We start from the raw sequence: 25,788 nt of genomic DNA, 5'->3' as shown, positions 1-25,788 counted from the left end.
ATATCTACCGACAAGTAAAGTAAAAAAATAGGGTGAGCTTAAAACTGAACAAGACCCAACAAACAACGCGTAATTGTGAAACAAAGTATGAAGTAAACCAAATGTTGCTTGTGATGAAGGTCTATATTTAATGCAACAAAGATCTTTTTGAAATTAAATAACTATAGGTAAGTTGGTTACCCTTTTTTTCTTTTTTGCACCGGTAGCCACAACAACAATACTTTATGCCATTTCTTTTCAAAAAACTTTTGCAAAACTACAAACACTGGCTACAGTTTCGAATATATTTACAGAACCAGAAAACCTGCATATAAAACTTTCAAATATTTCTACACTTTGGTGAACTGAAAACATGGATAAAACTATTTCATTTCTAGGTAACTTAAAAAGGTGTGACTATTAAGATATTAACACAGCATTAAATCAAACAACACATACATTACATAACTTGGAAAACTTCACTGGCTAGTTGACTTAGTAACCTCTGGTATTGTAGGGGTCTAAAAAGTTTAACAACTTAAAAAAATGTTTTTTTTTCAACATGACAAAACACAAACACAAAAAAGCTTCCAATTTTTCTAAAACGCTTCAAAATTTCTCAGAACGTTCCGTTTGCAGTGTACCAATATTACTAAACTCATAAAGGCTAATTAATTTTGAACAAACCCTTTTATCGGGCGGTACTTATTGTAATTTCAGGTACTCAACAAAAGCTCTCAACTTAGAAAACTCAAAAAGCGCGCCGCTGTCTTCATTCCAACCCACGTGACATTCTACGCTTCACTGGCCACGCATGACAGCTGCTTTGCCCAACCCCCATTTGCCATATGTCCCACCAATAACTGTGCAAAATGCCTTTATGTCGCAACAAATACAAAATAAGGTTGATTGTGATAATACTTGTTTGTGTGAATAAATAATCAACCCAAATTACCTAACCAGCGTTTGTTTATTGTGATAAATATGAGTGCTGACGAAATTGTACGACTTGCCGCTTGCGCTTCGAAATCAAGTGAAGATGCTAAACGAGCCGAGGCACACGCAAGAGCCTGCAAGGTGTACGCTAAAAAGGTTCGAGATATTCTTTTTTCTGCAACACTATTCGGGATAAATAAAAAAGGAAATAATTAAGTACCGGTACTAGTATACCAGATTGGAAAGTTTTATTTTTGCGCGGAGGATATTTTTTTCGTCAAAATAATTGCGCGGATTTTTGCGCAGATTTACAATTTTCTGCGCGGATTGATAGAATTTTGATTGGCAGGTGGATTTACCGATTAACGCAATTTGTATGTAACGCCTGCAAGACTATCCAGCCGACAAAAAGAACAGCTAAATAAAGTAATAAACACGACGAATCTTCAGTTTTGCTCTATTGTGCACGCAGCTGTTCTGCCAGATTCTACAATTTTTCATTTTCATAACGATTCAAACATTTTGCTGATTCGTTTCATGGGGATAGTTTATGATTGCCAAACTGATCTTAACTGTTTTCAATTATTTGTCGTACAGAAAACATTATTTTATGTAACTTGCCCAGCCGACAGTCACTTTAATAGTCAAACTACGTCCTAAAAATACACATAATGTACTATTAACGACTACGTTAGCAAATGTTATTTCAAGCGTGACGATCGGTAAGTTTCGATGCGTTTGACTGATTTACGTGGATTGTTCGTAAAATAAGGCTTGTTACGTCATAAAACTTCATTGTGCAACAAAAACATAAAATTTTAAAGAAAGTTTATTATAACTAAGCTGTGCTAAGTTGCGCGGACAACATTTTTTTGCGCGGATTACACGCAAAAAGCCTAAATTTGCGCGGATTACAAGGGGAAATCCAAATTATTGCGCGGAGGATAAATCCTCCGCGCAGGCCATTCTTTCCAATCTGGCTAGTATACAGCAAGGTTTAGTTTTTACCAATTACTGTGACGTCTCTGTTATTGCTTCTAGGTAGCCAAGGAGGCAAATGAAATTAACAATGTGGCCGTTGAGCTGATGAAAATCGCACAACAAGCTCTACTAGATGTAATCCGTGAAAAGAGCGGGGATAGTGACGTCACAACTGACATATTGGAATCGCTACTTCAATCTTCGAATGGACACAGCCGAATTTGGGATGTTGAAATGCTTAAAACTATTTGTAACGTGGATTTCAATCAAATGGTTGGTTATGGGTTGCTTAAGTGAATTGCTGTAATCGTCATTGCACTGCAGTGGTTTAACCTGCCTGAATTTGGATTCGTAGATGAACAAAGAGCTGCCAGAGGTAATTTTAAATCAAAGCCAAAAGCAGATAGTTGAACAAATGATTTCCAATCCAACTTCAGCATGCAGCAGGTTCGTTGAAACCATAAAACAACTGAAATACTTTTTGCTTAGTCACTATTTTTTGCACAGTCACGCTGATGACGAAAGCAAAAGTTTTGTCACTAACAATGACCACTCTAGTTCTGGATCCGATAACCGGAAGGCCAAGTCATCAAAGTAAGTAAACTCCAACTTCAGTAACACACATTTGATATTTACGCGCCAGCGCACCACAAACGAAAGTTTTCCGCATACGCACTGCTACAAAATAAAAAAGCGAACTTTATTATCACGTGGTGGCGAGCTTGCTTAGGGGCTACCTGCGCTTGACCGCGAGTAACCCCGGGAAGGTCTGAGACAAGGACGTTAATACGCACGTGATGTGTGACGCAATAATCGTGCGTTGGAAGATACCAGAAAACAACGTGTCGGTTGCCATGACAGCGGAAGAAGCCTATGGCGGACGCTGGTAACCGGCACGGTTGAAAATCTTCCAGTCAGCTTGTTGAGTACAATTAGCAAGGCGGCTTCGTTGAGTCGTAACTCAATTCAGACTACTCCGGCACCACATTTTTAGTGGTTTTTGTCGAATTACTTACGATAAAGAAGCTTTTGTGGTTGAAATTGAAGCGTTTAGAATTTTGTGTGTGTCTGTTTACAATTACTTATTTCCATGCAATTTGAAGCAAACTTTCAGTCAAACAAGTATTGCTTAAAAAATGAACGTAAATCTGTTGTTAGTATTCTGGGAGCAGTGCCAAGCGCTCTTATGAACACACAACAAGGAGTGTTTAGTGTGGCTACAAAGCGGAAGTCACGAAGAAGAACAAAAGCTCGTGTTCTGGGAATTCCTTCACCTCTGTTATCAACTGAAGAAGTTACTATAGTCAGGGTGCGTGCAACTATTCAATTCTTTTGATAAAAATCCTGAAAAATAAGTCATAGAATTATCCTTTCTAGACTATACTAAAGTTTTTAAACATACGTTTTGAAATGAAAAAGTTGTAAAAACACAATTTTGTTTTAACAGCGAGCAACTTCGCCTAATCCTTCGCAGCACAGTGGGATGAGTCCCTTCGTTGCCACTCAACACAAATACTCTGTGCGCAGGAAGCGAAGCGTGACGAGTCAGCTGACAGTTACCACTGACGACGAGGAACGACCTCAATCGCCATTGGCAATGATGACGCAACGAAATGTTACGTCACAGGTGACGACAGATGAGGTTAAAGAAAACCGAGACACATAATTGGACGTTGTATTTTTGCTGAGAAAAACATAAAAAAGACGAAGTAAAAACAATCGTAACTAAAGTTTCAGTGAAAATTAAAGAAATAAGAATTATAAAATAATAAAAATCTATTATTCTAAACGTTACTTCATGCAAAAATTGAATAATGAGCATATTTATTGTATCATATAGTCCAAATTAACTTTAAACTACACGGTTGGAGTATAAAACTAAAAGACTATTCAAATAATAATACTAAACGTGTACAATTTTGTGGAAAAATTGTTGCATCAAACCTACAAAAACTTAACACAGTGATAAGAAAAATATATAAAACGTCAACCTACTATCTGCTGCAAAATTGATATCTGTACGTGATTATCTAAATAGGTAAGATGTGAAGAAGATCATAACCTTTAATTTTTTACTTAAAACTACTAAACGAAGTTGTTTATCGAACACCTTTTGTGCAACTAACCGAACAAAGTGTTCAAAAACCCTAACAACAATGTGACAAAGCTTTTTAAATTTTACTGTTTATTACTAAGTTAAAAGACTTTTAATTGGTTCCGAAACATTTCGTAACGGTTGAATGCACAAAGCTCGGTCGCAACCCGCTTCTAGAGCAAATGAAGAAAGGCCTTTGTTAGTCAACGGTGACAGCCGGCCCTTTCACTGCTTTTCCCTCTTTCTTGGAGGCTCCGTTTCTGTTCGCTTTTCCGTTACGCCGATTGGTTGCATCTGTAGCACGTGACTCATTACCGGCATTTGATTGGTCGGCTGTCGGGTCGTGCTTCTTAACGGAGCTGATGATGATCTGCGACATTTGTGTAATTTAATGGCAAAACAAAACACGCAGAAAATAGTGGGATAGGGATATGAGTTGAATAAGCATATTCTAACAGCTAACACAAGTTGTTTGAACACAGCGTTCATTTTCGAATCATATTAACAACATAGGACATTTTTATTTAAAATCCAGCGGAAAATTGCAAAGTTAAAATATTGGCGCAAACAGTGTAAAAAAGCGCCTTTTCATGCTTGAAACGTTTCGGTAACAAACCAATAAGCCTTTATCAGTGTTTATGAAGAAGACCAAAAACAGTATTGAGTATTACAGCATGGTAAAAGGGAAAACAGACCACTGTTTTGTTCTGCGCATATAACAAGTTTTTGGGAGGATACCAAGTACCAGGGCCCCTATCTTACTTTGTCTTTCTTTTTCTTCTTTGGTACCCCCTCTGACGTCAGAGATATGTCGTCAGAGTCTTTGGATTTTCTTTCATCGTCATCGGAATCCATTACGCTGCTCACAGTGGAAACATCTGAGGACAGAATAATGAGCTGATTAAAAGGTGCAGTAAATAATATGTAAAAAAATAGAATAAAACGTTGCGTAAGTAAAACTTTGAAGAAAAGAAAAACGCTAGTCCTTCGTTTAGTAAATTAAACTTCGAAATTTTGCGCTAAAAATAGTCCCACAATTAAGCACTGGTTGTTATTTCCGACGTCAAATATATTTTACGAAATGTGTGATGTTCAGTTATTTTCCTTCGTGAAAGACAACATAGCAATACAAAAGCACTAAACCTATCACCAAGTCGGAAATAGCTACCCAACGTATAGAAACGTTATTAAACGTAAAAAATGGAGGGCACAATTGGTGGATAATGGCGAAACGCGCTGCAGTTACACCGTTTTTAAGGCGTTATGTGGCGGGAGCGTGAGTGTGGCGCACAGTGAGTATAATGCGACTGGAGTGAAACGATGGTGGGACCCTAGAATTTAACCACCCGTTTTGGGAAAGAGGGTAGGGTTCGATGTATAGACAAAGTTACAATTATTTTGTTAAGTTTTCTCAAAAACAAAAAGGGGATAAAAATGAACAGATTTTTTGTGTAATGTTTCCTAAAATACCGTAGCGTTACTATAGCAACCTACCGACATCACGATCAGGTAAAGGTTCGGGTGGAGTGCGACCTTTGACCTCATTCTCCATGAGCAACAACAAACGTTGCTGTTCCAAGCTTTCCACGTATTTCCCGTACGACCACGACATCTGGTTGCCATGACGACCGTCCAAGCTCTCCGGTACGTCACTCCCTCTAGTGGAGAGAAGATCTGGGAACTCTTCCGTTGCCGCTGCCGCTTCTTTTGCTGCTCTTGCCTCTTCCTAGATACAGAGGGCATTAAGAAAGTAATACAGTAGAAAAGCATCGAACAAATACATGATAATTGGCATGGTATTTCAGCTTGCATCGACCCAACAAACTGGAGTGTCGTAAGGGGCTACATTAGCTCATACGGTCGATCTTTCTCATCACCAGCTGGACTGATGAGGCCTTATAAGTCAAAACAGTGTGCACTGTCTGCAGCTTTTTACAAAATTTGAAAATTAATTTTAAAAACGGAACATGCAGCTTTGAATAGAGTAGGCCATTAGTGTGCAGCCGTTATCATTGATGCGCCAAATACATTTCACCATGAGTGGATCGTAGGCCGCACTTTAACTCAATATAGACATATCATATTTGGTATGCAACGAAATAAAATCACCTTGTGTTATATAAACGTGCGGCCCGCGATCTAATTTTGGCAATTGTATTTGGCCCCACATTGACAAAGGTTGCACACCCCTGGTTTAGCGGGCCAACCCCTGTGTTATAGGCTAAGTTTTTGTTTTTAAAAAACGTCTTTCACAGTTTTTATTAAACAAACGTTTGTTGACACTTTTAAGGATCAAAGTCAGCACCACACTATGCATTAAATATTTGCAATGACTTAGTCTCTCCTAACTGGGGGGTGAAAAATGGGTTTGTTTTTATCCAAAATTAAAGTCCTATTTACCCTGAGCGTCTCCTCCTCTTGTTCTCGCATTTGTTTCCGCAATTTCTCTTTCCTCTTTTGCCGCTGCCGCTCGAGGGTGGTAGAGAGTTTCTCCTCGCCGAGGGTTTTACGGAATTCGCAGAATTGACTCCAGTAAGGAAACAAAACCCGGAAAACAGTCAACTACAAAAAACAAAACAACAATCTTAGTAACAGCGAAGCAAAAATCCTTAAAGCCTTAAAAAACTGCCGCAATTATTTCATAGTGACGTAATATATCCATGACGTCACAACCAATACTTTGGTCCACATGTGTTAATGACGTCAACATGCTAAATTGGGGTGGTATATTTTTTAAATATATATTTGAAAACTTTTATAATACTTTGATACTATGACGTCTTACGGGCTGACGTAGATTAAAACAAAATGAAACAGCAACGTGAGGCGAAAGACGTACTTGGGCTTCCCTGAAAACGTAAGGTCCGAGTTCTCTTCGTTTCTCGATCAGTTTTTCGGCCATTTCCGCGGAAATGTCGATTTGCAGTGAAGGTGGAATGTGAGAGTTAACGAAACAATTCATGATAGATAACACTTTGCTCTCGATAGCTGATGCTTCGTTGTGGCTGTGACAAAAGTCCTACAGAAAAAGAAACATGGTTTCATATGCAATGCTATTGGTTTGTGATTGAGGTAAAATTATACCTGGGGTGCACAACCTGCGACCATACGACCACAAATTTATACAGCTAAAATATATATGTCGGCCATGCGATGATAAAAGTGTTTTGTGAAATTGTTGGCTTCTAAAACTGATCTAAATAATTATTTTTGGGTCTGGAGTGATATAAAAACGTTTTTAGTTTTGCTCAATTACCAGACTAGCAGTTTTAAAAACATAAAAACTTGTGTCTATACCGGCAGTAGTAAAAAGGTTGTGTGCCAATAAACCTTTATCATGATTAAGGTATGTAACAGCAAATAATTAGTATAATGGTTTCAACCTTGTATTTCTGGACCTCCAACCAAAACAACACGTCGTTCTCGAGAAACTCGCCCTTGAGCGACACATAGCGGCGGAATTGTCCAGCTGTCACGTGGTTCGTCAGAGCTCGACGGAACTCCATCAGATCACGTGACGACGATTGCCAACGATTGTCCAATAGCTAAAGAGAATTTGATATAATAATGGCCCAATATTATAATGCAGCGGTTCTCATGCAGACTCGCTATATGACCCAGCCTAATTACTAATTTACAATATATCCTATTTACTTTCCTTTATATAGTCGAATACCATGCTAAGGTTAGGGATTTAGTAAATAATTATAAAACATACCATAACATCTTCATATCGGATTTACTTTTCAAATGATGAAGATTGTATATATATATATTACATAAAGATCATATATATCACGTCATAATGCATACCCGCCACGGTTCACCACGTTTCTTCTTTTTCTGCAAAACCACATCTTCGGCAACTTCCGACATCTGAGATTTCGGTCTCTGACGTTCCTGTGACGTAAAATAACGGTCATGTGACCTGGTAGTATGCGATTTATCGCCTGATTGTTAAATATATATCGGATCGCTGCAGCAAATTTGGAATCAAATAGGGACACATATTAATAACAACATAAATTGTCACGTTTCTGAACTGGATTAACAAAAGTACTGGAAAAGAGAGAAACATTGGGAAACATTATTGGACAGATTATAAGCAAACCTCGGTATTTATGTTCTTGTGCTAATGTACAGAGAAAAATTAAGCAATTCAATCTGCTCGATTAATGCATTGTCTCAACAATGATCTATTGACTGTTTGGGTTTAATTCATACCATGAATTCTTCTGTTGCGAGAAACAGTGGTAGCCATCTATTATCGATCCGCTTCTTAACATACTTCTGTACTTCGATGATAAGTTCGGTGGTTGGTCGTTCCTTAAGAGTTCGACCCCACCCACCGCCAGCTAACACCGCCTGTACAAAGAAGTTGACTTGTTTATGATACCAGTGCCCGAAAATTTGGTATAGTAGTGGCCTTTACAGCAATTGTTTAAAGTGGCGTAAAAAGTAATAATTTAAGCCAAGGCATTAGACTTGGATTTGAACTTGTGGTTTTGGCAGAACAAGTTTAAGTCCGATTTCATTTAGTTTACCTGCTTTGAAAATTCTGTTGCGAATGGTTTAATGTTGTAATAAACAAAAGTCCCAAATTAAACATTGATTTTGGGTTAACCGAAGTGGCCGAATCCTAATTTGGGTTTAAAAGGTAACAAAAATCACTAGACTTGGATTTGTGCAATAAAAAGTGGAAATCTATAAAATTTTATTATTTTTTGGACATAAGCAAACTTTTGATATTTCTCTACATACCTGATTTTGTTCGTCTTTGGTAGCGGGGCTGTTTGGGCCGAAGAAATACTTTTTGTGGAGATATTTCGTTTTTATTTCCTTCGCTTTTTCGTCGCGTTTTTCGCTTGCCTGGTGAGGAAGCCGTTTGAAAGATTCAATGTCCAACCAACATAGCAAATCAGTCCTGCGAGGAGATTGAATGAAGTATAATAATATATCTTTAAATACGTTTAATCAATTGCCAATAACTCGTAATTTGGGCGTAAATATTTTTTATTGACTACTCAACGTACTCAGGTAATGTCTCAAGAAACTCATTATTCGATATTTTTTGAGAATATTCTCTCAATAAAGTTGACTAATACTCGTAATACAAATAGTATTATGTATATTAGTATAGTGACTAACAAACAATGTTGACTAATTTTTTTAGGGAGTCATTTTGACAAATACTTGATATTGGGAGAGTACTGGTGTGCACATAATCTCAGTACTCTGCAAGTATCATCAATATGCGAGTACCATTACTCGTTCACCCGTGAATACATAATAACAATACTCGCAACTTTCATATGGTAAAAGTTGATAAGCGTACTTGACAAAATGTTCGTCCAGGAATTTTCGGAAATGTTCGAGTTCAATCCGATTTCTCACGAGTTCGTCAAAAGTAAAAGTTCGGAATTCTTCGGAAACTTTCAGCCACAAATCTTCTTCATATTTCTCAATGGATTGCTGTTCTGTTGGAACGGACGATTTTTTCTGAAATAATTGCAGGATGTTTTTTTTGGAGTCAGTGGTTCCCAAACAATTTTTAACGTAACTCACATACCTCTTTTAGTATTCCCTTCCTGTTGATGAACGCCATGTATTTTGAAGTGACATTTAAGCTTCGTTCCTGGTCAATCAATTCAATCTGAAATCATTTTTGATAACATTTAACAAAATATTAATTGAAACCAGTATATAGGCCTGTCATTTGAAGGAAATTGTCCTGAAGTTATTATACTTAAATTTCTTGCTTTGGTGAGGTAAACGTGGGGTGAATATTTGGAAAAGGTGGCTTTTAAAGATAGCCTATATTTGAAAACAAAACTGTCAAAGTGCTTTTTTAATGATTAACCATAAGAAATACAATACTTTTCTGTAGCTGTCTCGGTCGAGTCCAAGCATTCGATTCCATGGGACGATTAAAAGTTTGAGAACGTATTCCTCTGCTTCGTCAAACAAATCTTCAAAGGGAGGGTCAAGACGAATGCGGATACCACGCCTCGTTTCCATGACGACCTCGATGTCTTCTGGGGAGCCCCCAACTACATAGGTGGAATAGATTGTCTGCAAAAATTTTAAGAAATTTAAACTGCGGTGAAAATAGAATACCCAGTACAAGCATCATTAAAAAAAAACAGGTAACGGAGACAATTTTTAGGACATTAATATACATGTTTTTCAATATAGCTTTAGAATCAATAGATTGAGCGGCATATAACCCTCTGACAGGCAGCATACTTATCGGCGATCACTGTTTTTTTTAATAAGAAACTGACGATGCCAATAGGCGAAAAATATATTTTCTAAAGTATTATCGACTGATTCTGTTTCTTTGGAAACCTGTTTCCATATTTAGAGTTGTATTTAAATATACTTAGGAACACTATACACGGACTTGAACAGTAATTTAATCATAAACATTACTGCCATTACTGAACCTACACTGATGATGACAACAGAGATTGTTGAAACGTCTGAACGATGTATTCTATATACACCACCACCTTGGCAATAATGTTTATGATTAAATTATTTAAATATGGATCATAAGTTTGGAAACATTTATTTCCACGTTAAGATCTGTAAGCTTTCTTTTCATAGATAAATATATTGGCTGATGGTGGTATATCATATAAAAGGTGAAAATCGTTACGGGAACTGTAGTAGAATAGGAAATGATTGCCAGAATCAATTAACTACAATTTATACAGAAATACATGTATATATTTAAATATATACACATGTACAAGTTATATATAGCAAACGTTTCTGGTAGTGCACATGTGGTAATAAGGTCAATGGAACATTGGTTACGACAGAAACTACAAAAATTGTGGAATTTTACATTTTGGGAACGAATTTGGAAACATACAAGCAACGGACCAGTATTTTACCTGCGCCTTCTTTCGAATAATAAAGTGATCGTAAATTTCCGTGTAAAAAGATCTTCTGTAATCTTGCAAGTTGAACCAGAAATGAATTGAGTTACTCCAAAGCTGAAGAAAGATGCAAATATGGAGTCAAAAAATGCAGTTACAGACCTTGTTTTTGCAAACTGATTAGAGGCCCTTGTTCAAGTAGAATTTAAAACAAATAATTAATAGTTCGAATTTTGTCCGTTGCGCATTGCTGTAAAATGAGGGCCATAGAAAAAAATGCATTAATAGTTTAATATTTTTATGAAAGCTTTGAGCAAATACATGATAAGCTGCAGACAGTGCATACTGTTTTCGACCTAGTATATTATTTAGTTATTATTATTTTTTCTAAATTTTTCTTTTTATCAACAATCGTAGCAAAAGCCCTAAAAATAGTTCTTCGAGTTTTTTAACGAAAAATATACTGCAACAGTGGTTGTCGAAACGTTTAATAAACAAACATTGACGTTTTTAACGACTAAAACGGGCAGTATATTTATCATGCAAGTGGACGATTCCAGTTAATCGCATATTCAAATTTTACCCGTTTGTAATTGCAATCTACATATGTTACCTTGTTATTAGATTGTTCACAGAATCGAGTGAAGAACCATCCAGCTTTTGTGTCATGTAGTAAAGCTTGTAACATACTTTCCATCGCTGGACTTCCTTTTACCGTCGATTCTGACGTCACTGAACTCGCTGGTGACGTTTTAACACGTGGTCGAAAAACGGTTGGTGCACTTTTTCTAAAGTTTAGAAGTTTATGAGTATTGCACAGAATAAAGTTATATTTAGTAGTCAGTACTTTTACTATATTTAAGGAAAAACGTTTTTCAGTAAACCTCGTTCATCTGGACCCATTTGAACCTAAATTTATCCGGATTGGGCGAAGATCCAGATTAACCTATTTCGATTAGTTAAAGCTATACCACATTACAAATTATTTGCATCTATAGTTTGTCCGTATTAAGCGAATATATGGATTAACCGAATCCCGTTTAATCGAGGTTTATGTATTTCAATATTTCCTTAGTCATTCGTGTTTTTTGCGCTTTATCATGACCTATAGGGTTTTTTAGTTTTTATTAATAAGTCAACAAGCATATTTATTGTTTTTTTTTCTTTGCCACCGGGGTCAAATACATGTGAAAACGGTGGAATATTAATATTCGTGTCAACACTATTTAAAACACTGTACACGATTCTTTCACTTCATATTCATAAGTTTCATGAAGAATTTAGCTGATATGGCCCCTCATATCACTGATGATGGCATGAGCATTTGCCGAAACGTTGAAAAATAAAGCATGTCGCTTTTTGCGTCTGGGCCGTTATTTTCCTCATTAAACTTGTAAAATATAAGTTTCTAACTTTTTTCAACCAGTATCCTAACATTATTGGTACCTTGTTCTTGAAGTAGCAGCCGACTTCAATCTTTCAAGCCTTGCGAGTGTTCGTCTGGTCAAAGGCCCAGCAGAGGCAGGTCGCTTGAACGGGGTCCTGTCACCCGAATTTCTTTGTTCAACAGCCGCGCTCACCTTCGGTTGCAGATAGCTGGGAATCGGACTGGGCGTGGTAAGGGGCGGGGACGGGTCCAGTGACGTCATGAATACGTCACGGTTGACGTACCGGTGGTAGTCGCTTATGACGTGCCCCCGGTCCGTTAATCCATGCTGTGAAGTGTAAAGGTAATACTGTTATTAGTTGGTCTGTTTTATTTTTGGCAAGAAAAGATTATGGTTGTCCTTTTTAGTGACTTGGAAAACCCCTAAAGGGAATTTGCCAACTTCTACAATACGAAATTTACAAACCTTAATTCGTGGTAAACAGGACCTTGGTCTTAACGGAACAATTGTGATTGTCTTCGGCGAAGGGTACGACTGTGACGACATAGGACGGATGGCACGTGACCGGATGGTTGTGACGTCACTTTCGTTGCTCTTTGGCGCCACCCACTCGGACGAGTAACGGACTGAAAATCGCGGAGCCCTAATCCGAAAATTTTTTGAACACAATTAGTTTGGTTGTCGATGTGGCATTTTTTAACATGAAAAAATGTAGTCTAATAATTTATTCTAAAGAAAGGCTAAACCTGGTAACGTTGCTATTATGTTAACGGTGATGTGACATATACAAAAATCTGTCAATGCAAACAGTTATTATTTGCAAACAAACATTTCTTTTGAAACAATTTATCGAAAGAAACTGTAAAAGTATAGCGACAGCAAGGGCGTTTATGCTGGTTTTAAACGTTTTTTTAAAACTTAATTGAATGAAATTGGATGTTAACCCACCAATATAAGAGCAGTGGTTCGACAATGTCTCTCTGAACATTTTGTAAGTGATTTATTGTCCACTGGGTAGCGTGCAGGAGCTTGTATTTGGACAAAACCTCGTTTGGGAGTCGCTTTGTGCTTCCCACTTTCACGTAAACTTCGCGCATGCGCTGTAGGTAACTACAAAAAAATCAAGTTGGTTGTGTGTATTAGAATAGCACTTGCAAGCCAAAAACCTTCGTCAATTTCAACAAACATTTCTTTGGACGTATATGAAAAGCTAACACATGTTTAAAAATCAAGTGAAATTGATTTTGTTTAACAATGCAAAGTCAGGTTAACCAAAACGCATTACATTTATACAAATTAACTCATAAAATGTTATTTGCTTGTTCCCACAATAAAACAGAAAAACAAGAAGAAGCTAAAACAGTTTTTTCGCATATTCGCAGTAATACGTGGGCAATACATCGTAAGGTTAATTATGTTTGTTTCAGGTACCTTTGAACTTTCTTATTTCTCATTCCAAATCGGCTTTTATCAATATCCAGCCAGAGATCCAACAACTTTTCACCAACTGTACCGTGCAGGAACGATCGGAACTTTTTAAGGTTGCCCGAATCTTAACGGCAGAAACATGCACAAATCAGTTTCACTGGTTTCAAGCCAGCTTTGTGCAGCAAACCGTGACAGATAAAAATGCAACACAAACGAGCGTTTTATTTCTAACTATTTTTTCGTGCGACTGAAAATTCACCTAAGTGATCATTTTAAACCCAATTTAAATGCGAAATTTTTTGAGATTTTACCGGCAGGTTCCAGTTTTCGTGGTGACGTGGCAAGCTCTGATTCGTTGCTTTCGTCCGAGAACACGGAATCCACCTCATCATCGATCTACACATACCAAAAGCATGACGTAAAGTCCGCATATATTGTCATTTATAAGACGTTTTTCTGTACCTTGCTTTTAAATGTGATTGATTTGCGCCGAGGTTGCTCTACAGCGCCATCAGATGTCTGTGTTTCTCTGAAAATAAGAAACAACCATGAAACAACACATTTTGTGCTGTATTTACAAGACAATTTTGCAGACTGTAATTCTTTGTAAGAGCGTCTAGCCATCAATACAAGATAAGCTTCAGACAGTGCACACCGACCTATACGGTTCAGCTTTGCAAATCTTTGCTTTAAAAAAAATTAAAGCCATTAAGCTTGGCCAAATTGCAGTAAATAAGAATAAGAAATATGATCAGGTCATTTTGAAGAATGTTTTTTGGTAAAATCTGGAAATCATTGTACAAACCTATTTTGAAGACGTTTAGTTTCGTGTTCTAACAAAGCTTCAGAGAAAACCTAAAAAAATAACAGAGTAAGTTCACATTTTCCAAACAAGTAAGCCAGCCACAAAATAGTCATCTTAACACTACAGAGCAACGCCCCCTAAAGATCACCATGTTAAATGCTTATCAAAACGATTTATGCCTCCCTAATTCAACAAAAACATCTTTTCTCTTACTGCTGGATCAAGTTCGCTTAAAGTTGAGCCACGTGGCGACTGAGGAATTATTGGATCCAGATTCACGTCGTTTATTTGTGTGGAATCGAGATTTGAAACCAAGGTTGTGTACGCGTCCTTTATCGCCATGGCAACGAAAACACCAGCGTACGAATCGAGGCCGGTAATAGCAAAGGAATAGGTTTCTAAAAATAAAAAAGGAAGTTTTATATTTTAACTAACACCAATGTAAGCAGTAAAATGCAAAACGTATTTCAAATCTCCAAAAAAATTGCAAAACTACATTTTTTTTAAATTACCAAAGATCTAAAATTTAACATTACCGAGTGATGTCATGAGAATGTAGGATACATGCATGACGTCATAATGATTAAAAAAACTAAAACAATCTTACACTTCGGTTTTGTAACACCTTAAAACTATTAACACCCTTTGCAAAATAAAGACACGAAAATAGTTAAGAAATATCTGTTCTTTTATGTATCACGCCATGACAATACTAAAATACCAAACCAAGAACAAAGCCTAGTTTTTATGCAATTACTTGGTGGTGTTATTTCATCTTTTTCAATTTCTCCTTGGCTTTCGTCACTTTCACTTCCGACACCTTGGTCGCTTTCGTCATCTGAAGGTTCGGGTGCGATGGTAACAACCCGACTCACTGTAAAGTTCATGTAGAAATTAAATAAAAGTGTTAACTTCAAATTTGTCCCTAACAGAAATTAATAATTGGTCTTTATTTGTACTTGACTGAGTTTTATGCATGACTGATTTGGTCCAACTTGCATGACCACACACTCAGTCTGTTCAGTTTATTATGACTTGATGTTTACTTTGAATGTGTTTCTATGTCAACCATTTTATGTGTGTTGTGCGATTACGTTTATTATTCGTCTGTTTATGATTCTATTGCAATAAGGCAAATACGTTCACAAAAAAAAAGAAACCAAAAAAACGTCGTTAGGTCGGTGACAAATCAAGTATTGATTTGCTTTTTATGTTTCACGATTTAAAAACATTCATACTTACAAATACTAGAGAAACTTTCGAAACACAGAAAAAAAATGAAACTATTTCCATAGATGACTTAATTGCGTTTTCTGTAATTACCAGCAAAATTAAATTAAACTAGTTGAAGGTGTTATATGCATTTTTTTTATAACGTTGACATGAATTTATATATTCCAGTACCGTGTGTTGTTGAGTGAATTTGGACTGGAATTATTTTGGCGGCCTCTTCATCGTGAATCGGATAGCCACTAGGTTGCGCAGGAGAGAACGTAACAGACGAAGGCGAACGTTCAGTTTGGGTATGCATTCTATATAGAAATGTGTAAATTAATTTTTGCTTTTTCGCCAAATAATATTAGTCTCAATTCGAAACAGCATTACACCAGTGGCAACAAATTAAAACATGGCTGCGTAAAGCTCGCCATTGAAAATACGCGCATAAAAAGAAACGGACATGGTAATCAATGCAAATTTTGTTGGGTGACTATAAAATACTAACAACTAACATTATAAACCAATCATAACAAACACCAATTACTTTTTTTCCAAACAATTTACTTAAAAAACTCACAAAGTTGCTTGGCCAGATAGTGCTGTTATAACAGGTGGAGGACCCTGAAAAAATCAAATACTTTATTTTTTTTTCGAGTTGTTTAGATTCTTAGTTTTGGGTTTACAATATCACATTACCTCTGATAGGTCCATGACGTCACCCAAGTACGAGTCCGCATCATCGGCTACGTCATTGCGACGGCTCTCGACACTGATTGGTCGAGAAGAGCTGGCACGTCGACGTAACAATGTAACCGGGGCCGAAACTCGAGTTGGAAGATTGTCCAATTTACTTGAGTCCTCAACCTACAAGACAAAACTTAGTTTATTCGATAAATTCCATAAGTGGACAAAACTTTATACATTTCCCTGCCATCATTTTTGCCCTGTGCGTTTTTTGACGCTTTTGCAGCGTGTTTTGGCTGTGCAAACAGGTGGTACTGTACAATTTAAAGTTATTGTCAGCAGGTTTTTACTGGTCTTGTTGGTGCTTTACAGTTTAACTTGCGTACAAGCACTGTTTGTAGTTTTTTTAGATACTGATGATGCTTGTTGCTTCGGTGAAATATTTATATCTACGCATAAAAAACGGTGGATGACTTCAGTCAAAATTTTCGTTTCATTTTTTTGCCAGTCAGTATTGTCAAAGTTCTCCTTTTTGTTAAAAAATCACTCATTCACTTTATAGTGAGAATTAAAGTAAAGGAGTTGAGAAGTTAAAATATGTAATGTACTACAAAGCTCTAGTTCCCAAATTAATGTCACAGCTAAAATATGAAAATGAGATTTGCAAGAGAATATTTTGCAGCATGTGGGGCACACTGCTTAAGAATCTGGCTTCCCTAATTGAATTTACCCAATATATATATTAAATTTTTACCTGTTTGGCAATGCTGTACCATTGTCTGGTTTGTGTGGTTGTTGATGAACCAAGTGTTACACTAAGTCTCTGAATCAATTCCTCAGTCTGGTCAACAGGTGTCGGTGGTCTTATCTCCTACAAAGTTTAATTACTAAATGTTGTAGTTACAGGTTGGTTTTATTTAAATTGTTTGTGCAACCATAACAGATTTTGTTTCAAACGTTTTACCAACAGACAAAGAAAATACAGTCCACCATTTTGTTGGGTACCCTTGATTTTGATATTTCTGTTTACCTTCTTGGCTTTATGCCAGGGTTTAAAATCTCTGTTGATGGTCAATTTGATTCCACCCTTGTTTGTTTCAATTTGAGCGAGCAACTTTGCTAACCTGCCCGAAAAAATACATAATCTTAAATAAAGGATTTAGAATCTAAATCCTTGAAACACAATAGACAATCAGGGTACCAAAAGCATTTCACACACACAAAATAAAAATCAGCATCAGAAAATAAAAAAAAATGTAGAGAGTGTCATCTTTCATAAACTAAATAACAGATCAGTAAGACGGACATGACATACCAAAAAACATATTTGATAATTTATTTACCGATATTCCATGTAAAGTTCACTTTGCAAAAACACTGGAAATCTGTTTTCTTTGATCCAAGCTATTCCCTGTTCCTTATCTAAGCACTAAACAAAATTATTGACATTTAATTTGATAAAAAGCAATCCCTAAATGACTTAAATTTCATGAAGACATTTTTCTTATTAGGTACAAAATAATAATGAAATAACAAAACTTACTTTTACACTAATACTGGTTTTAATTTCTTCCTCAGGTTTTTTGCTTTGTTCATCCAACATTTCCCTCTCATAGTGTGGAAGCTTGATTTTTGGATTGGCGATTGCATTCTGACAGAAACAAAAAAAAAACTTAGGTAAAAAGTTAGTTTTTTTCATTTTAATTCAACATTATAATGATCAACAGTCTGATAACACAAAAAGCACAAAAATTGAGAATACAATACAAAACTAAAAACTTTTAAATTGACAATAAATATCCAGAAATTGATGATGTTTTATTATGTTACAATATAGCTTTAATACCTTATATACTGAGCTCATGGGAGTCTGTGATCTTGCATAAGCTTTGATTTTGTCTGCAAGCTCATATTTAGCGGGTGTAAGGACTTCAAATCCTCCAGTTTCAATGTTAAATTTAAGAGGTTCTGGAAATGTCTGCAAAAAGAATGTTTGTGTTGCAAATTCTAAAGTTTGAGTTGCTTTTTTACAAACAGATCTATGTGGTGTTCCTATTCAGATATATTAAGAGAGGTTTTAGATTTCAGCCACCATGTTTCAAAAATCAGGCAACAAAATTTAACCTTTCTGTTTTCAAAAAACGAGTATTTTATATTACCGGCAATTCCAAAAATTCATTGAAATAGTTGACAAACAGGTCATCGGTTGCCAGATATTGTTCCTGCAAAACGTAACAGTGTTATTTGCACCGTCATCGTTTAGCGCATTACGCGACAAACAATAAGCTGTTGCCAGGGTAGGGAAATCAGCCAGCGTCATGGCAAACGTAACCAATAATTTAATTCTGTTACATTTAAGAAAAACAAAAAATTCTATGTTTAACTGTACTTACAAAATCCTCAATTTCCAGTTGTGGTGGATCTAAAAGTAAACAGTAATATAGTGATGTTGCATTGCAAGTATAAAGTCGTATGTGCGATAAGAATTGTTTTAATGTTATCCATGAAAAACATAATTAACTATGAACAGAATTGATACTTCCAAGGAACGTAACATAAAACGCCTTGTTAGACAATAGAATTGTATTCAATGCACACTGTTTCGACTTACAAGCTCTCATCAGTGCAATAGGCCTCAAACAGAATAGGTGAGGCATGGCTTTTTTGCCCGTTACTGCAGACAAACTGGGGTGCCTTTGGATGGGTACACTAGCCAAAATGGCCTATCTCTTGTCACCAGCTGCAATGGTGGTACCGGCTATGCTGAAACAGTGTGCACTGTCTGCAGCTTATCACTTGTTGACTTGCTTTTAAGTATTGTATTTAGTATTTTAAAGAGTATACCGTTATAAAATGGTACATATTAACTAAGGGAGACAAAAAAGTAGTTTCAATGGCCAAGTTGTAGATAAAATCCCGTTTTGTCGGCTTAAAACACCCTGTTGGACGAACGTCATAGTTAAAAAATTTAACCGGAACTTGGTGCGCAAATGACCCGGGTTGACTTGTAGTAAGAACTGGTACAAGTTCAACAACAAAATACCGCATAAGATGAATCATTTTACATGTTTGTGCGCAGTTATTCCTGCTTAAAGGTGTCACAGAGAACACAGACTTACCAGTGGTTAATATCTTCTCCGGCATAATTCACAATGGTAACTTCGTGTCATTAAGCCGAGTGGGAATCTCGATGTGCTTGCGGCAAAGCACGTGTTTCTTAAAACGCAATCAATCACAATCACGCTGTCGGCAGCATAGATTGCGCCCTAAGAAATTGCCAATTAAAAACACCGTAAAATTGCAAAAGAGGGTTGGTTATTTGAACTGTTACATACGTTGCCACGGTAATAGAGAACATGCATTCCTAATAAGACACATTTTTCTGTCTGGCTACGTTTAAATGCTTAAAATGACCCCAACACAAAACTTGTTTTTAACCACTGATTGGATGTCAGTCATGTAACTCAATATCTTTCTGAGTTTTTTTTCTTGAAAACAGCTATTTTTAACCGTTCTTTGGCATTTTTTCTTGCGGCAAGATGTATACCGAAATACCACATCACACTCGAAACAGCACACGAAAGCACTACACTTTGTTAATAATTGTCAGACTTTGTGAGCTAGCTGTTGATCTAACTTGTTTTCCATATTTGCTTTAAAACTGCGATTCCCACATCGTAAATATTGCTCCCAAAGCATCTCATAAATTATCAAGTAGCACCACACAGCAATTGTATTGTTGTTCCAGCGCCTTTGCAACGTCACTGAGCCTTTTGTTGCGTTTATTGTCCTTTTCTATTGTATAGTATGGAGCGATTTGATATTGCTTGGTAACAAAGCTCAGCAACGCTTGTGCCGTAACCACTATATCTGTGGCTAAATTTAATGTCGTTTGTTGTACAGTTGTACGACATTAAATTTAACCCTCAAAAACAGAAATTTACGCTGGTTTGGTTTTCACATACAACCAATGTAATAAGTGCAATACTGAAAAATATCGGTCCTTTCAACAACGTTCAACTTTATCAGCATTAAGTTTTTGAGAAATAGAAATACATACATTTTTGGAGCGCAATTTTGATGTCAACTAAGCCTTAAAAGAAGTTACCACTTCAAACAGACAGTTGCCAAACAAGCTTTTCAAGCTAAATTAATGCCTAAAACCGGTTTGAGACTCCACTTAACCACCTACTGCATAAGCTTCATGAATGCTACGTTTCTGCATAAAAAACTGGTTTATTAAACTGACTAAAGATACATTTTTACCCAAAAACTGATGATAAGAAATGGACTGTCTGGTAAAAACACAGTAGCTGGACCTAGCTGACTATAATAGTTGTATCGAGTACCTCTCCAAGGCACTTGTACAAACGATACCGGCCGATTGTCTCGTAACACTACCGCCCTATTATACGTCACAATAGGGCAAACATTTAAAGGTATTCTCGACTTAACAAAGAGTTTGAAAGGACAATTGCGGCTCGTATAAGTTGTAATTGAATACGAGTGGTTCGATACTTTAATTTCGACACACTGTTTATGCTAAAACATGTAGGGGGTATGTATGTGTCGCTGTACGATAAAGAACAGCTGTTTTTAGGGGGATTAACGCTACGAATAGGGTTTTCTGTTTACATTTTGTCGTCAAGGTGCTTATACGCAGGGGTGCAAACTTAATAAGGCGGCAGTTCTTAACTTGCCCGAATTCTGCGCAGTGTTTAACCCGAATAAACATTATTATGGACTTTCTAGCAAAGCAAAGTACTGGAAGCCAATTTCGTACCTAGCATAGCTGGGGTGCTTAACCTGTTGGCAAATGCACCACAGGTCCCAATTTCACCAGCGGGCGTCGCCTTGTCCATGTTTTTGTCAGAAATTACTGTTGCAAAAATGGACAAATATATCTACTCGTGTTTTACGGACCACATTGATGCCGAACTTTTTTCCATGTAGATAAAAGTTAACCATTTACTGAGCAGTCATAAAAACATCATAATGCCTTCAGTAAACTTGCTTGGTGAAGTTGATCATTTGTAATTTTATGGCACCACCACATTATTATGCATAAGTTGCTATTCACTTTGCATTGTCATCCAACATTAGGCATGCGAAAAAATGTAGTAGCTTGACGGTCTACTGGGTTTGTTATATCCTTTTCGCTTATTTTTTTCGTCTGCCCAAATCCATTTAGACGTGTTTTTAGAAACAACATCCAGCAAAAAACTACATATTCTATTGGTTACAGTGTAAATGAGCATCGCCGGTGACAGGCTGTGCATCTGCAACTTACGCATGTAAAATTGACAACAGATTTTCACGCAGAATTTGAATTTATACGTCGTTATCATTTACCCGTTTGAGGGTGAAAGTCTCACAAAATGCCAAACAGGCTTATAGTTCCCAGTTGTCATAAAATGTAGCGAGTGGGCAACCAAACCCGTTTTTTGGCGAAAGCGTGCCAAAACATGCAGACCGTTAGCAGTCAAATGAAAAGTCTAATTCGATTTAAAATATTTCGTGCGTAAAATCGTGACAAGGTTTCGATGCACAAGAGCAGTTCTCTGCAGTTGGACATAAAATGTGCATTTAGTTACAACTCAGTGATAGTAAAACTAGGCGGCTAAAATGCCATTAGAATACCACTAAAATCTTATGTATAGTGTGGTGTTTTTGCGCATAAATACGTGCCTAATAACCTAATAACATTGTTTAAAAACATTGTCAAAGACAGTTGTAGCGACAATTCTTTAAAAACAGACATGGCAAGTTAAGAATATGAGTTGGTATGTTTTTCATTTTTTAAGGAGTAGTGTTTTTTTTTTTTTTTTTTTGTTTTTTTTTTCTTCACGGGGTTCGAACCCAGGAACCTCCCGGGGACGAATCCCGATCAGGTTTTTTATGTCTGTATATGGGTCAGGCGCGCCAGGCCATTCGGCCAAGTTCCTGCCCTTTAAGGAGTAGTGTTGCAGACTATAAACATAAGGGAAAATGCGGAGCGCCTACTTGCGCCCAACAGAGCATGCAAAATTTCCAGCAAACTTGAGATCAACAGTTTAGAATAGAACTAGGCACGAGTGTCAATTTATTTTTGTTTTTAACATAAGGGAAAATGCAAAGTGCCTACGTGCGCCCAACGGAGCATGCAAAATTTCCAGGAAACTTGAGATTAACAGTTTAGAATAGAACTAGGCACGAGTGTCAATTTATTTTAGGTCTACTTGTTTTGGGTCTTCGGGTCTAGCAACTTACTTGGGTGACACATTAAAAAAAATTCTTTGGAATTCATTTAAAAATATATATATATATATGTTATACCTAGTAAATCCTACTGTATACTTCAAATTGTCGTTTCTATTACGAGGGTAATTGCAATTGGGGGCCACACGCTGATTAAACTAAAACAAAACGAAACACATACTGGCTGGGAAGCAGTTATTTAAGGTCTTTAGGAAATATATTTTGAAAAGGTTGCTGTGCTACACCTGTTTTAATGGTTTTATCACCACACCACAAGTTGCAGGTTAAAAGGGGGCGGTGTCTCTATGTGCATAGCTCATTGGCTGTGAAACTTAAGCTTTTCTGACATCACACAGCCGCAATAGGTGGCTATTTTAAAACAGACGCTTCAAACATGTGACAGCAAATTGCAATCTTAACCGACTTGCGTGCGGGCAAACTGTTTTTGTAAGCGGGAAATTTCTGTCGCACAAAAAATCGCTAAAGCAAGATTCACACCAGACGCAGTTGGCGGATAGCGACGCGTTTTTGCGTTCGACGGCAAGCGACGGGGTATTCACACCAGACAGCGACTTGCCGTGACGGCGTGATTTTCTCGGTTGAAACGGCTGACGGCAAAGTTAAATCGGATTTAACTTTTCCGTCGCGCGCTAGACTGCTGGATGAAAAACTCGGTATTCGGCGGGTGCTCGACTTGTTTAAGATACATTTCTGCTTGATTTAGGTCTTTTTGTTTGTAGGTGGGTTGTTTTATCGTTTTTACCAAGAAAATGAGAATGAAGTACTGATAGTATTGGTACAAATTGTCTTGTTTTAATTGTTTTTTGTCTGTTTTTAGTAAATTAGTTTGAAATGGTCGTTTAAACAGTTTGAAATTAAATACTGAACACAAACATACGAAAATTTTCTTACCAGTGGTTTAAAGAACTTCTATTCACAGCTTTTTGTTAAGTCTTGGGTTTTTTTCGAAATGATTTTGTAATTATCTAATCACTACTTTGCAAAAAGAAAAGTACAAGAGAGGTGCTGCTGTTGAAATCTTACCAGGATGGAATCACTATTCATATGAGCCTATGCGTAGGTGAGTTTTGTTATAAGTTCTAAATGTATTGCTCCTTTAACAACTATGATTTGTTGCAGAAGTGTAGGAACTTTTACTAATCTACATGTCTATGACTGATTCAGCAACTCCAGTGCACCTGTTCAATAAACTTCATGGCAAGAAAAGAAAATGTTATATATGAATTTCCAGGTTGGTATACTTGAATAAAAATGTAGTTTCTGCCGATCAACTGTTCCATATATATTTCCATAGAGTTCAAGATATGAATTTGTGACATGTTTGTCAGACTTGGAAAGCAAATTCCCAATAAAAACCTCATCTAACATCACAGATCAAATTGATGAAGTTACAAACTTCAGAAAAGTATGCCACAAGCCAAAGAATACAAGTTTTTTTCTCGCATTTGACAACATTTAGCATCATTGTAATTGTGCAACAATGTGCAAGTTTAATGTAAATGTATCTTTTTACATTTAAGCTTTTTGTATGTTGTTATATGATTGTTTTCTTTGCGTTTCTGCAATCTTGTGTTTTCTAAAATGTGTTCATTTATGTTATTGCTATTATATTACCAACTTTGAAACATAAAGTGTCTGTAAAACAGGAAAGTGTGTTTCAACAGCAATGACAGAAGTAAACTTAATCCAATGTTGCTGTTGTAATTGTTTTTGGAAACATTTTACCGTGGAATGATGATCAACATTATATTTTGTCACAAAATAAACTAAACGGAGTTTTGTAGCAACTTTCTTAAGACGTAGAAACACTCAATATGTCAAGTACATTGACCCAGTTTTCTTAGCAACAAAAGTAGTCGACGGCAACCGCACTGCCGGTGTGAAGGGCCAACGTCGCGTCAAACGTTACGCGCAAAATCCGCCAACAACCGCCGGCGCTGACATCGCTAGCCGCCACCGTCAACCGCGTCTGGTGTGCAGAGCACTTACGGTTTAGTGGCCATGCAATCGACAAAGCACCCATTTAAAAGTCGCCTTGGGTGTAGTATGTAAAAGGAGAATTTCAAAGACTTGTGATTTTTTGAAGGATTGTGATTTTTTATATCGTTTTTAAAAAGGGGTATGATTTGTGCTTCGTGTGGTTGGATCAAACAACAATCAATACTTGACGTGCATGTTTGTGTCGTATATGGCAAAGCCACTAGATAATTGGCATAATCAAAATGACAGTAAAATATAAAGTTTGACCAATGAAAAAACAATTCACTGTTAATTTGGACAAATTTTACTGTAACAAAAGTATTACCATATATAAATTGGGGAATTTAGGTGTTGTTATAAGAGATTAGGCTAAACCCAACGACATAATTCTGTTTTAGAGCTTGTTCGCCGACTAACCATGAATTAACCGAGTACCTTATAACTGCCCGAAACGATATTGAGCCTACGGGAAACTGGAGTAGGCCTACACATGTTTTTTACCGTTGGTTGAATTTTTTTCCTTCTATTGATTTGATTGTGTTAATTTTTATATTTTTTCTAGGTGCAAGAAATTAAACTGTTGTGGCTACCGGTTTAAAACTGTTGCAGGCTATACCTTACATTTCCATTTTAGTTGTTAGGCAACGACCGTCACAACTGACCTATTTTTCAAAACGTGACGGAGGTCAGTCCGTTTCGTTGACACAGTTCCAGGTGAAAATTTTTCATACGGTTTGCACACTTTTAAGTCATTCTCTCTATCTAGACATCGCTGGAGGGGCAATGGTCCGTAGGCTATTTGGGCAATTTTAGCTAGAGCCACTGTCCAAATGTAAGCCTGATTGATTAGAGGCACTGCCTCAAGCATAGTCATCTAGTAAACTATAGGCGTAGAAATTTTGGTATGTTGGATAGTTGTGCTGCCTCAAACGCATCGAATAGCTTCTTAGGATTATATCTACTAAAATTTCTTATTAAATTTTGTAAAGTGGGCTTAAAATGTGAAAAAATGTTGAATGCTACATTCATTTTGGAGCTGTTTATAAATTACATTTTACACTGAAATATTGTCATTTCTATATTTGCACGAATCACTTTTGGACTGCTTCAAACGAGCAGTCATGTGCAGATAACCATCAGTTGTTTGTG

At 36.7% G+C, this 25,788-nt stretch overlaps 2 protein-coding genes and 1 long non-coding RNA gene across 5 annotated transcripts; 2 read left to right on the top strand and 1 right to left on the bottom strand.

Moving 5' to 3' along the window:
- The first annotated feature begins 963 nt into the window (after nucleotides 1-963).
- Nucleotides 964-3,564, top strand: LOC145229680 (uncharacterized). Its single transcript, XM_080095015.1, has 4 exons — nucleotides 964-1,071; nucleotides 1,957-2,146; nucleotides 3,000-3,205; nucleotides 3,344-3,564. Exons 1-4 carry the CDS (start codon nucleotides 964-966, stop codon nucleotides 3,560-3,562), a joined length of 723 nt encoding a protein of 240 aa, XP_079951141.1. The 3' UTR covers nucleotides 3,563-3,564.
- Nucleotides 3,555-19,660, bottom strand: LOC145229769 (regulator of G-protein signaling 22-like). 2 transcript variants are annotated; one of them, XM_080095095.1, is made up of 34 exons: nucleotides 19,521-19,660; nucleotides 18,795-18,823; nucleotides 18,561-18,623; nucleotides 18,248-18,379; nucleotides 17,945-18,052; nucleotides 17,745-17,830; nucleotides 17,432-17,525; nucleotides 17,156-17,272; nucleotides 16,414-16,581; nucleotides 16,295-16,338; nucleotides 15,904-16,031; nucleotides 15,257-15,373; nucleotides 14,713-14,897; nucleotides 14,500-14,549; nucleotides 14,157-14,223; nucleotides 14,006-14,090; nucleotides 13,698-13,818; nucleotides 13,215-13,376; nucleotides 12,732-12,909; nucleotides 12,325-12,593; nucleotides 11,492-11,666; nucleotides 10,894-10,995; nucleotides 9,869-10,063; nucleotides 9,561-9,644; nucleotides 9,327-9,490; nucleotides 8,753-8,915; nucleotides 8,216-8,356; nucleotides 7,805-7,891; nucleotides 7,375-7,536; nucleotides 6,831-7,010; nucleotides 6,392-6,553; nucleotides 5,486-5,717; nucleotides 4,754-4,869; nucleotides 3,555-4,361 (listed from the first exon to the last, which is right to left on the bottom strand). In XM_080095095.1, the coding sequence occupies exons 1-34, from the start codon at nucleotides 19,543-19,545 to the stop codon at nucleotides 4,191-4,193; spliced, it is 4,362 nt and encodes a 1,453-aa protein (XP_079951221.1). In that variant the 5' UTR covers nucleotides 19,546-19,660; the 3' UTR covers nucleotides 3,555-4,190. The 2 variants fall into 2 exon arrangements, with proteins under 2 accessions (XP_079951221.1, XP_079951220.1); XM_080095094.1 differs by lacking the exon at nucleotides 19,521-19,660 and adding an exon at nucleotides 19,013-19,259.
- A 3,475-nt stretch (nucleotides 19,661-23,135) lies between these two features.
- Nucleotides 23,136-24,442, top strand: LOC145229213 (uncharacterized). Of its 2 annotated transcripts, XR_013860391.1 has the most exons (4): nucleotides 23,136-23,378; nucleotides 23,647-23,719; nucleotides 23,779-23,890; nucleotides 23,954-24,442. It is a non-coding gene; the product is annotated as an uncharacterized LOC145229213 (long non-coding RNA). The 2 variants fall into 2 exon arrangements; XR_013860390.1 differs by lacking the exon at nucleotides 23,136-23,378 and having other exon boundaries at nucleotides 23,409-23,719.
- The last annotated feature ends 1,346 nt before the right edge of the window (nucleotides 24,443-25,788 follow it).

This window comes from Phallusia mammillata, chromosome 5 (genome assembly GCF_965637545.1).
Source record: "Phallusia mammillata chromosome 5, kaPhaMamm4.hap1.1, whole genome shotgun sequence".
NCBI classification, from domain to species: Eukaryota; Metazoa; Chordata; class Ascidiacea; order Phlebobranchia; family Ascidiidae; genus Phallusia; species Phallusia mammillata.
This window is presented reverse-complemented; position numbering and strand designations above follow the sequence as displayed.

What these genes read in the sequence shown, in the direction of transcription:
- LOC145229680 (XM_080095015.1), top strand. Translation starts at nt 964, where the DNA reads ATGAGTGCTGACGAAATTGTACGACTTGCCGCTTGCGCTTCGAAATCA. An exon ending in TGAAATGCTTAAAACTATTT is followed by an intron (nt 2,147 to 2,999) that starts GTAACGTGGATT and finishes TGCAATTTGAAG; the next exon opens with CAAACTTTCAGTCAAACAAG. An exon ending in AAGAAGTTACTATAGTCAGG is followed by an intron (nt 3,206 to 3,343) that starts GTGCGTGCAACT and finishes TTGTTTTAACAG; the next exon opens with CGAGCAACTTCGCCTAATCC.
- LOC145229769 (XM_080095094.1), bottom strand. Translation starts at nt 19,058, where the DNA reads ATGCCTCACCTATTCTGTTTGAGGCCTATTGCACTGATGAGAGCTT. An exon ending in CTATCTGGCCAAGCAACTTT is followed by an intron (nt 16,032 to 16,294) that starts GTGAGTTTTTTA and finishes ATTTCTATATAG; the next exon opens with AATGCATACCCAAACTGAAC. An exon ending in TTTACCTGATCGTGATGTCG is followed by an intron (nt 4,870 to 5,485) that starts GTAGGTTGCTAT and finishes TTCTGTCCTCAG; the next exon opens with ATGTTTCCACTGTGAGCAGC.